Raw genomic sequence first — 11,672 nt, 5'->3', positions numbered from 1 at the left:
CAACAGATGGAAAATATAACTAAGGCATAGGCATGTGATTATAATGTCACATACTATGTGTACACCCTTATCTCCAAAGATAAATACTAAAGAAAGATAACAGCCACCATAATTGTGAATCATAAAATGTTTTAGTGCTCTTTCAAGGCTCACATAGAAATGAGGGTAAACTATAGCCACAGTGGCTTGTCTAACAGAAAATGCTCTGAACTGTGACCAATGAAAAACCTAGTATTTTAACTAAAACTAAAATATGAAATAAAACAACCCAAAACAGTAAGAATGAAGTACAGAAAAATACATAGAAATATGGAGAAATGCTAAACATAATGGGTAGACATGAAACAAATACAAATAACGGCTCAGTAACAATTCAATTATAATTTCAGAACTTAAACAAATACATTAAAATGTATTTCAATTCCATTGACAGTGTGTTACAGTGTCTCTCAGACAATAGAAAAGTTTCAAATAGTTTCAAAAACCTTACAGTAATTTGCTCATACCATCATGGTGAGTTACAATTTGCAAACAGGACTACAAATTGCCACATGATAAAGCCTAATAGGAGTTGTAGTCGGTTCGGCAGTATTTAAGAAAAGTTCAAGTTTTTAAGCGCATTCGTTTGACTACAATACCCAAAACTTAAATCCAGTAACCTCAAAACTAACGGATACAAATAAATCTAAACAAAATGATCAAATAAATATATATAAATAAAAGGCAAAAATACAAAGATGGTTGTTTACCTCGAGAACATATTAATAGTGGCTTTTCCATTCACAGTAAAATATAAATCATTCTTCAAAGCTTTTATTTTGTGTCTTACGCCCATCTCTCCCTCCCTTCCCGATTGCTCTCTCAATCAGACGTTTCCGATTCTGTACCTCTAAACCTCCATCAGTTATTTTCTCTCCAACCTCATTTTCATATCACACCAATAGTAATGCGTCTCCTCAAAATGGTGTCGGATTTCTCATTCTATTTCCTCCACCACTCCGCTCAATCCCTTCACCCACTTCCAGTACATTCAGGTTGAACATATTCTCCTCCCTTGCTTTTATGACTTATCAATCCAGTCTGTATTAACCACGTCCTAGTTCACGGATGGCCAACTTGTGTCCTGAGGAGCCAGTCAGTGTATCTAGGGTTTTGTTCCAGCCCAGCTCTAGCACACCTGATTTAGACAGACTCACCAGCACCAGTTGGCCGTCCCTGCCTGCCCTAGCCAGACCCTTCAACTTCCCACCCTAGCCCTCCCTGTAGCCAAGTGTAGATAAACAGGCCAGCGCTGAAGCCTAGCTCTCATCTAGCTGGCTGATGATCTGGCCAGACCAGGTCTCATGCTTCGTCCCTGGGTTCAGATGAACTATCTTCACCTCCACGGCCTGGATCTTCAGGTTTTTTGGTGGGATCCGGGAGACTTTGTATGTGACCTCATCTCCTTCTACTGGGACATACTCGCCCTCGATACTGAAATAGATTCAATTAATGATTTAGATGTTAATTTACTGCACAATATGAATATGCAGTCAGTTCCTGCTTTGAACCTTGACACATTTTATCTGACACTGAACACTGATGTTACATTGCTGCTCTGAGATAGAAAGCTGTGAACAGAATATTAAAAAACAGGGCATTCTGTTCATTTTAGCAATTTGCCAAGCTAAATAAGGCTGCTGTAGTGATGAAGGCCACTCACTCAGAGATGTGAACAAAGATGTCATCACCGCCATTGGTGGGGCGGATGAAGCCATGACCTTGTGACCTGCAGAAGCTCTTGCACACGCCCTTAAACGCTGGCCCTGAGGTGGCCCGCACCGTGCTGATGAGAGACAGGGGAGAGAGCATCATGTCCACTCTCAACAAAACATTACATCAACACACCATATCCCTTCTGCTACTGCTTGTGGAAATAAATTATTCTCTAAGAAGTTAAGGAATGATTATATAAACGTCATATAAGTGAACGATAATAAACATGGACTATCAAACCAATTCTAATACAGAAACGCATTCATGAGCAGCATATCTAGTTGCTTACGCTGAATAGGTGCGGTTGCGTTTGGTGGGCAGTGGGCTGGGCAGTGACCGGGGCGGCGCTCCCCTTTCCCACACACGGCTGCCCTCCCTCAAGAAGGGGAAGGAGAGGGAAAGGGGTGCAGCCCGGGGGGAGCGCAGAGGGGCCTCTGAGGGGGACGTCAGGCTGGGGTCTGTCATGGCTGAGGCACGGGCCAGGTCGCTCTTCTTACCAATCTTCTGGTTCTTCACCACCTGGCCTGATGCTGACACTCCAGTTATATGTTTGTCTGCTCACCGTCTCTGCTTTAATATATCTTGCTATTGACACATGTCAGTTTGTTTCAGCAAGTTTCTTAATGAAGAAAGAAAGAGAAGAAAACAAACAAAAGTAAAAAGCGAAAGTTGAACCAGAAGGAACAACTGAAACAAAGACAGATTTCATGAAGTTTATCCCTACTGCAGAGAACATTATGCATCATTCATAACAGCTTCATATTAAGATGGATGTTTGGATTTACATTACTGGACACTTATGGAGGAATTTAGTCGGACTACCCTGGTTAAGAGTATTAGCCTAGTGGCAATGTTTTACCAAAAATGACACTGGCAGCCTTTCAATTCATTACAGACCATTTTTACTTTCAAATGCCATACATTTCAACTGCCAAGCATTCCTAAGTCTGCCCACAAACAATAACAGGCTCAACTTAGATATATGACTGTTGTTTACATTGTGTATCAAGTCCTTCAAGCTCAAGAGGAGCACGGCTTTAGGAATAGCTGCAACAGAAGCAGTTAAATAAAGGTTCAATTAAACATTGTTAAATAAAGCAGCCATTGTGTGCCAAGATATGGTGGTGCATATTGATGGCATGTGCACGCAATAAGATAGGACACAGCACACACTCCAAGGCCAAGATGGCTTTGCATGGTTTAAGATTGTTACATCCTTTCGCTCTGCCTGCATCATCAAGGTTACAGTAAAACAGACAGCTCTGACAGCTCGAATGTTGAGAACGTCGTCGACAGAGCTGCTGGCAAAAGGCTAGCAGTGTGTTTCTGACGTCAGCATGCAATACGGGAAAGCATTGGATGACGACAAAAAACCAAAACATTAGGGCTGCTACATTGTAACACCAAAATTGTCAAATTAGAAAAGTAGATGATCCTTTCACGCGAATGCAAATTAGCTGTTTAAAGAACGATATGAATCCGTTTTATAAAGTAAAAATGTAAAAAAAGAGCAACAGTGAAGTCTATCTCTGGATACTTTCACTGGGCTACATCTGAATTAAATATCTGAAATAGTCAATTGACTCGGCTCAACGTGTCTAAATATCACAAGAAAAATCCCTCTACGTGAGACATTCATAACATTGTATGATTCGTCATGTTGCGGAGGCGTGCATTTCGGGCTAAGTGAATGACCAGTTTGCATTGCCAAATTATTCTGTAATAAGCACGCAAATCATCCGACTTTTTCTCATTTCCAGGACATTCGAAAAGTCGGCGCGCGCAAACAGAGACGCTGTAGGGATGAGAGGATGAGTAGCCTCGTCAAAGGTATTCTATAGCCAGCAGTTGTCATTATCATACATTTCCTTTAGTCTATACTTTGGTCAAAAAGGCTGTCACACGTTAATGAATAGGCGATACAGATTTTCTACAATCCAAACAGTAGCTGGCATACCCGTACTTGAATATTTGTACTTACTGCATTGTTAGAGTCCGTTTGTCGGTAGAGGACGGGTGTGTGCCTTGTCAGTTATTATTATATAACATTAATTAAATAAATAACAGTAAATACGCGTAGTCGCGGGGAATACACTGATCTGCGATGTGTTGTTGAGGCTGCGCAGCTGCCGCTGGCTGAGATTACACCGTAGTCGGGAGAATGGGCGTGATGTTTGTGATGTGTGTTTGCTGACAAATTTGTTGGCATAACAAGACTGCTATGCTCACACGCGTCAAAGAGCAGTTATTACATTAAACAAGTATGTGTTCGTATTGTAAACCATACTGATGTATTCCTTCATGTAATGGTGTAAGTAAAAATAACCAAAATAAAGATCAGAATATGATACATTCATTTGGCCTGGAAGAATATGGCTTCTATATATATATAGGACCAACTTCACACCCACTAAAATAGACAAATTACAGTGAGGTCTCGTGCTTGTGGGTTCATGACAAACCCTCCCAAGGACAGTTATTTTATTATATTTTTGGGATACATGTCCTGTACACAATTATAAACTGGGTGGTTCGAGTCCTGAATGCTGATTGGCTGACAGAAGTGGTATATCAGCCATATACCACAGATATGACAAAACGTTTATTTTGACTGCTCTAATTACGTTGGTAACCAGTTTATAATAGCAATTTTTAAAAACTCAGGGCTTTGTGGCATGGCCAATAGTCCGCAATGCGTCATGCCTGAGATCAGCCCTTAGCCGTGGTATATTGGTCATATACCATCATCTCCTTGGGCATTATTGCTTAAATAACCAAACTCAAAATCATGCAAACAAAAATGATCACTGATGAAACACTATACTGGTCAAAAAGACAACACACAATTGTATATTTAGGCACACTCACTCCATTATTTGTTCAAGTGAACACTCAGACTTACATGGTGACACTAAATAGGCCAATTGGGGCCCTTTAGTCAGTCTTTCTTACGGTCATGTGCACCGAGTGTAAATGCTGGTGCGTTAACAGTTATGGTGGTAGTATTTACAATATACAGGGGGAAGTGGATCTACAGCTTTGCAAGTGAGACAGTTCTCCATGTCCCCGGCCTGTGTGCTCTATTAGAAATCCTTGCTACTGGTCCCTTGTCCTTGGGTCTGCCATTCCTATTATGGGAATCCTGGCTCCTCTACTTGAGCCCGCAGTTCTGTGTCTATTAACCTTGTGGACACTTCACAGGAGGCATGTTTCTCCAGTGTTAAAGTCACAACCTGGGAGGAGTGACTGAGAAGAGTCCAAAAAGAAGGTGTATGTCCAGCAGCTGGGATGAATACTTGACATCTGTCTCGCTGTTTTCTCTACTGTAATGGCCTCTCCTTTCGCTAGCTGTTCCACCAAGACAGGAGGCCCAAGCCTGGCTCGCTAATGGTACCCTAATACACAAGAAAGGCAGGGAGGGAAGGGGTGGAATTAATTATTACTGACTTATAGTATTGAAAAATACCTTAAAAATAGTCATTTGTAATAAGGATGTATGATGTAAAACCAAAAGTACACCTATGTGAAGGACATCACTATGCTGCTAACAGTTTTGCCTTCTCGAACGACTAGTCCTTTGCTTCGCAAGCACAAGTGACCGCCCTGCTTGACAAAGTACTAACCAGTTGCACTACCCAAAAAGTACCAGTTCGACAGTAACATCACCATAGAGTTAGATAGACAGCTCCAGTGCCCCAAAGATTGTTTTAGCATGGGCAGCGCAATTGAGGACTTTCAAAATGTTTAAGTAGTCAACTGGGTGGGACTTACTATGGGTTAAGGAAATATCACATAATTCCATCCAGGTCATCAGGAGAATTCACCCAATGAATTATACTCCTGATCAAACATTCCATACTTGCTCACTGGACATTTTGAGTGAGCTTACCGGTACCATTTAACTCAGTCACATATACTGTATATGGATACTGAAATTATTAAATTCACAACAATAGTAATTCAATCTTTTGTAGTGTGAAATAAGTATGTTCTATCAGCGAGCGCCTTCTTACTAGCAGTGTGTAAGGGGCATCTTTCTTTTGGCCACCCTCTGCCCCTGGAGCTGCAGAGGTGTCGGTTGCTGCGGCAGAAGGGCCTGTGGGCGACGTGTCCAGGAAGACTTCATCTGTGACCCGGAAGCGGATGTCCTCACCTTGGTCCATGTAGAGGTCATGGGCCCCTTCGTCCGTCTCATACTCCCACACCCACACCTGCTCTGCTTCATCGCTGAGGCAGCAGTCAAGGAGCGCTTGCTAGATTGCTTTATTTTCAGTGGCTTTTACAGGTAAACTAAAATGTCTATCAGATAGCTATCAACATGAGGAGTTTAATTAACATTTACACGATTGTATTCCAGAGCCATCTACTGCAACTCAGCTTTAAGCAAACAAATTGTCAAATGCACACATTGGTAAGAAATACACAAACACACATCACTGGGCAGGATACAATTTTGCAGGCTGCTGTAGCGACTCTGGGGGAATGACGATGTCATCAAAGAATCCTAGGCTGACTATGAAACAAAATATGTCAGTGTGAACAAATCTATACAGACAGACTGCCACATCAATGTTATACTTCATACTGAGACATTCTCCCTGTTGATCCACTTTATACATTGGGAGAGAGACAGGGTCGGTAGGAAAACCACTGCAGTGTGTACAGACTCCTCTGGGGCTGTGACGGCAGAGTATAAAAAGCATCTGACCCAAATTAGTGTATCAGCAAATCACAGCATGTTCAAGTGTTCTTATTTTCACACAATGAGGCCTATTAGTCCAGAATAGACATAGGTATATTCGTTATGGACAATGCTGTTGCACTGAGTCATATAGGCTATTAGGACTTAACATTCAGGTGGGTCGGGGAGAAAACTGGAAGGTGGGGGAAAGATGAGTTTCTCTCACCATGTACTCCTTCTTGACTGCAGTATTTGATCTTTCCAACAAGAATCTCATCCAAAAAAGGGTGGAACACAACATACCTGAAGTGGACTAACAAACAGAGTAGGGAAAAGATAAGGTCACATCAAAATGGACAGTCAGTCCTAAGAGAAAATCCCTGCCCAGAACAACTCCTAGGCAATGACCTCCAGGCACTTGTGTAGATTTGATAGTAATATGGTGCAATACAGTGAAAGTTCCACCTAACCTATCAGAAGGCAAGGTGGAGCTACTTCTATAACATACGGAACACCTTTTGGGTCTCTGCATTTCAAAAAAGATACGTATCAATTAAGCTATTAATTTGACATGTCAAATCAAATTCTATTATAGAATGTTGTGTGAACTAAATTTGCATGCGCAAGCCAAGCACCACCACTACAGTCAGTAGCACGGTCAAAGCTGGGGGGGAAAAGTCTGCAAACAATCACACACATCGGCCACAATGTGTTTACAATACCGTGTTGGTAATAAGCCATTATTTGTTAGACTGAACTGGAAAACATCAGTGTGAGCATTTGAAATAAGATCAGGATCAAACGAACAGGATCAAAAATGTTAGCTAGGTAGTCCAACATTCTCCCAGACTGCAATCATTCCAGAGGCAGGGGAGAAAGGATGGTGATCCTGCTGCTTCTGACACCTAGCTAGTAACCGAAAGGTTGCTAGATCGAGTCCCCAAGCTGACAGGGTAAAAATCTGTCGTTCTGCCCCTGAACAAGGCAGTTAACACACTATTCCTAGGCAGTCAATGTAAATAAGAATTTGTTCTTAACTGACTTGCCTAGTTAAATAAAAGGTGAAATATACATTTTTAAAGTCACTGGTCCGATGAACGTGTTTATTTTCAAACGCTCCTCATGGAATTATTACTTTGTCTTAACCTGTATTTTTCTACCTTAGATAACACAAAGTAATAATTACATGCAGAGCGTTCGAAAATAAACAAGTTCATTGGATCAGTGCCGTTTTTATTGTATTCGTATTATTTTTCAGCATTTTGATCACGGTTATTACACGATTATGGATTTACAGGTAACAAGTGAATACATTTGTGGGCTCAATCCTAAAACAATATATTCACTTGTTACCTGCAAATCAATATTCATATGAAACATGGAGGCCTATCAGCGACATTAAGCAGGTTTCCATCCAACCATTTCATGCAGATAAATTACACATAAAAAATATATACTCACAGCAGGCCTGATGGAAACAGCACATTTGAGGGCAAAATGTCAACAACACAAAATACACTAGACAAGGGTGGACAAATTTCTTGCCTGTAAAAGATTATGCAATAATCATGGTCGAAATGCCGCAACTATTGATATAATAACCATCATGTCGAGGTTAACTTGGAGTCACGCAATGATATGTTACGTTGCAGCCTACTACCACCATACTATGGAAAAGCATGAAGAGTTTATAGGAAGATTAAATAAACGATGATGTTGGTCAAAACTGTGATTTTCCTGTGTTTTATATATACAGTTGAAATCAGAAGTTTACATACACTTAGGTTGGAGAATTAAAACTCATTTTTCAACCACTCAACAAATGTCATGTTAACAAACTGTAGTTTTGGCAAGTCGGTTAGGATATCTACATTGTGCACGACATAATTAATATTTCCAACAATTATTTACAGACAGATTATTTAACTTATAATTCACTGTATCACAATTCCATTGGGTCAGAAGTTCACATACACTAAGTTGACTGTGCCTTTAAACAGGTTGGAAAATTAGAGAAAATTATGTCATGGCTTTAGAAGCTTCTGATACGCTAATTGACATCATTTGAGTCAATTGGAGGTGTACCTGTGGATGTATTTCAAGGCCTACCTTCAAACTCAGTGCCTCTTTGCTTGACATCATGAGAAAATCTAAAGAAATCAGCCAAGAACTCAGAATTTATTTTGTAGACATCCACAAGTCTGGTTGATCCTTGGGAGCAATTTCCAAACGCTTGAAGGTGCCACGTTCATCTGTACAAACAATAGTACGCAAGCAAACACCATGGGACCATACAGCCGTCATACTGCTCAGGAAGGAGACGCGTTCTGTCTCCTAGAGATGAACGTACTTTGGACCAAAAAGTAAATCCCAGAACAACAGCAAAGGACCTTGTGAAGATGCTGGAGGAAACAGGCACATAAGTATCTATATCCACAGTAAAACGAGTCCTATATCGACATGACCTGAAAGGCCGCTCAGCAAGGAAGAAGCCACTGCTCCAAAACCGCCTTAAAAAATCCAGACTACTGTTTGTAACTGCACATGGGGACAAAGATCGTACTTTTTGGAGAAATGTCCTCTGGTCTGATGAAACAGAAATCAAACTGTTTTGCCATAAATTACCAGGAAAAAGAGGGAAGCTTGCACCCCCGGCAGCATTCACGTTGTGGGGATGCTTTGCTGCAGGAGGGACTAGTGCGCTTCACAAAATAAATGGCATCATGATGAAGGAAAATTATATGGATATATTGAAGCAACATCTCAAGACATCAGTCAGGAAGTGAAAGCTTGGACGCAAATGGGTCTTCCAAATGGACAATGACCCCAAGCATACTTCCAAAGTTGTGGCAAAATGGCTAAAGGACAACGAAGTCAAGGTATTAGAGTGGCCATCACAAAGCCTTGACCTCAATCCTATAGAAAATTTGTGGGCAGAACAGAAAAAGCATGTGCGAGCAAAGAGGCCTACAGACCTGACTCAGTTACACCAGCTCTGTCAGGAGGAATGGGCCAAAATTCACCCAACTTATTGTGGGAAGCTTGTGGAAGGCTACCCGAAACGTTTGACCCAAGTTAAACAATTTAAAGGCAATGCTACCAAATACTAATTGAGTGTATGTAAACTTCTGACCCACTGGGAATGTGATGAAATAAATCAAATCTGAAATAAATAATTCTCTCTACTATTATTCTGACATTACACATTCTTAAAATAAAAGTGGTGATCCTAACTGACCTAAGACATGGACTTTTTACTCAGATTAAATGTCAGGAATTGTGAAAAACTGAGTTTAAATGTATTTGGCTAAAGTGTATGTAAACTTCCAACTTCAACTGTACTTACAGTTGGAATAACACTATGAAATTGAAAATAATGATAATGCTCTTTTATTGTAAGCAAGGTTTGAAAAGAGCGACTGAAATTTCAGTCTGTTTTGGTGGGATGGAGTTTTGGCCTGCCTGGTGAAATGATTTAATATTAAGATACACAATGGCTGTATTGGGCTTTTAAGTACACTGTAAGCTTGCAAATGTCCAATAAATATCAAGGATTGCTAGTGACATGATCGGCGTTTGGATTTATCAAATAAAAATTCTCACGCTTATCCACATCTCATCATCTGTCAACTTTATAAGTGAACTCTTTATAAGTGAACTGTTGTCTAGAGAGCATGTGCAAAAACCAGATTGAGCATGTTTGCTATTTATTGTAACAGTTTGTGACAAAACCATCGGTCGAGTTTAAAATGCAATGGAAACATTGAACTTCCATTTTTCTATTCGGCACAATGAAATGTAAGGACAAAAGGGCGTTTTATCTGCAACAAGTCAGTTTTATGGAAACCCACCTGTGGTGGGAAAGTGTGCATCATATTTTTATGCTGATTTTTAAAATAGTCGCGTGAAAATCTGTCGCAAATTGTAATTTTCTTACCTTTGGTGTGGGAAGCTCCATCACCTGGGAATATGTAGGAATCCTCCAGTTTTGTGATGTCATACAAACAGATACAGAGGCCAACCTGGTAAACCACCTGTAGAGATGCAGGTAAAGATCAGCCAAACATAAATAAAGCAGATAAGTTAACAAGACTACAATGTCACAATTGTGTTAGGCTAAACAAAGCAAACAATAAAAGATTAACTCAGCTGACAATATACAGAACCCCTGTCCACTAGTGAATAGGGGAGGAGGTTACAGTATCTTTGGTACTGCATCCTCTCACCTTATTGGCCAATTTCTTGTTGAGTTCTTCGGCTATGGCTTCATTGAACTGCCGCTGGAAATTCCATGGGGGGATTCTGACAGTGTCAACCATCTCCACTGCCACGAACATGATTCTGGTCCGAGGAAAAACAAGAAACAATATACAGTAGCTATGAAATCACAGAAAAATACCTTACAGACAGGGTTGTATTACAGTAAGTCTGCCATGCGTTAAAGTGCTATAGCACAGGTACATTTACCAGCTAGCTAGCTAGCTACCTTATCATATTCAATTCCATTGTTATAGTGTAATGAAACAATGTAGCTAATAATGTATAACAATTTCATCAAGAAACATGTTCTCTCTAGCTAGCTAACACAGCATCACTGTCCTGAAACTGTTAACGTTACCTACCTTTCCTTTCAATCCTTTAAACTACTCAAAGTATTTAAATTCGGACAAATGTATCAACTGCAAGGATCACCATATTATTAGTTTGAATAAATACTGGTATCATGGATAAATTTACACCAAAATCCCCATCTTCATGTCGCTAGCTTCATAAAATATTTTTTTACACGTGTTATTGATTTCCTACATTATCGTAACCATTTACGGCAGGTCGCAATCTTAAAGGCACAGAACGCTTTTTCACAGAATTTTATTTTAGTATTTCGTTCGTCAAAGTTCTTTGCTTCCTCCTCTGGTCTCCTTTCCTTATCTGGTCTACTGATCTGAGAACTCATACATTTGTTCTCACCTGCCCAGTTCTTTAACATAGTGTAGAAAAGGATACACAGAAAGGAAGCCACTTAATACTGTTGAGAAACACATTATTTTTCCTTGCACTCAGTCATGCAGTTTCCTCTGTATGATGTACCTGGGAAATACTTACATTAAAAAAACAATTTTAACAGAATACAAACACATGAATAGTGAGTTTCCATTGAGGATTTACCCTGGTGGTATACCCAAAAGACTCAAACTTGTCTATTTCCATCTACGCAGACCGGCACCGGGTCTTAATG

General features: G+C 40.2%; 2 protein-coding genes across 3 annotated transcripts; both read right to left on the bottom strand.

The window, feature by feature from the left end:
* Positions 1–112: 112 nt before the first annotated feature.
* Positions 113–4,055, bottom strand: LOC118365456 (cold shock domain-containing protein C2-like). The gene is made up of 4 exons (XM_035747686.1): positions 3,737–4,055; positions 2,045–2,374; positions 1,703–1,825; positions 113–1,473 (listed from the first exon to the last, which is right to left on the bottom strand). Exons 2-4 carry the CDS (start codon positions 2,218–2,220, stop codon positions 1,299–1,301), a joined length of 474 nt encoding a protein of 157 aa, XP_035603579.1. The 5' UTR covers positions 2,221–2,374; positions 3,737–4,055; the 3' UTR covers positions 113–1,298.
* A 130-nt stretch (positions 4,056–4,185) lies between these two features.
* LOC118365454 (DNA-directed RNA polymerase III subunit RPC8-like) lies at positions 4,186–11,306 on the bottom strand. 2 transcript variants are annotated; one of them, XM_035747684.2, is made up of 7 exons: positions 11,059–11,300; positions 10,663–10,777; positions 10,374–10,470; positions 6,663–6,749; positions 6,205–6,268; positions 5,769–5,982; positions 4,186–5,150 (listed from the first exon to the last, which is right to left on the bottom strand). In XM_035747684.2, the coding sequence occupies exons 2-7, from the start codon at positions 10,771–10,773 to the stop codon at positions 5,100–5,102; spliced, it is 624 nt and encodes a 207-aa protein (XP_035603577.1). In that variant the 5' UTR covers positions 10,774–10,777; positions 11,059–11,300; the 3' UTR covers positions 4,186–5,099. The 2 variants fall into 2 exon arrangements, with proteins under 2 accessions (XP_035603577.1, XP_035603578.1); XM_035747685.2 differs by lacking the exon at positions 6,663–6,749 and having other exon boundaries at positions 11,059–11,306.
* Between the last annotated feature and the right edge of the window lie 366 nt (positions 11,307–11,672).

The sequence above is a fragment of the Oncorhynchus keta genome, chromosome 32 (genome assembly GCF_023373465.1).
Source record: "Oncorhynchus keta strain PuntledgeMale-10-30-2019 chromosome 32, Oket_V2, whole genome shotgun sequence".
In the NCBI taxonomy this organism is placed as follows: Eukaryota; Metazoa; Chordata; class Actinopteri; order Salmoniformes; family Salmonidae; genus Oncorhynchus; species Oncorhynchus keta.
The sequence above is the reverse complement of the archived record's forward strand: the minus strand, read 5'-3'. Positions and strand labels throughout refer to the sequence as shown.

Coding starts and splice junctions, on each gene's coding strand:
- LOC118365456 (XM_035747686.1), bottom strand. CDS start 2,220: ATGACAGACCCCAGCCTGACGTCCCCCTCAGAGGCCCCTCTGCGCTCC. Junction 1,826..2,044: donor CGCAACCGCACCTATTCAGC/GTAAGCAACTAG, acceptor GTCTCTCATCAG/CACGGTGCGGGCCACCTCAG. Junction 1,474..1,702: donor ATCTTTGTTCACATCTCTGA/GTGAGTGGCCTT, acceptor AATCTATTTCAG/TATCGAGGGCGAGTATGTCC.
- LOC118365454 (XM_035747684.2), bottom strand. CDS start 10,773: ATGTTCGTGGCAGTGGAGATGGTTGACACTGTCAGAATCCCCCCATGG. Junction 6,750..10,373: donor TGGAGCTTCCCACACCAAAG/GTAAGAAAATTA, acceptor TCTGTTTGTTAG/TCCACTTCAGGTATGTTGTG. Junction 5,151..5,768: donor ATGCCCCTTACACACTGCTA/GTAAGAAGGCGC, acceptor CTTGTGTATTAG/GGTACCATTAGCGAGCCAGG.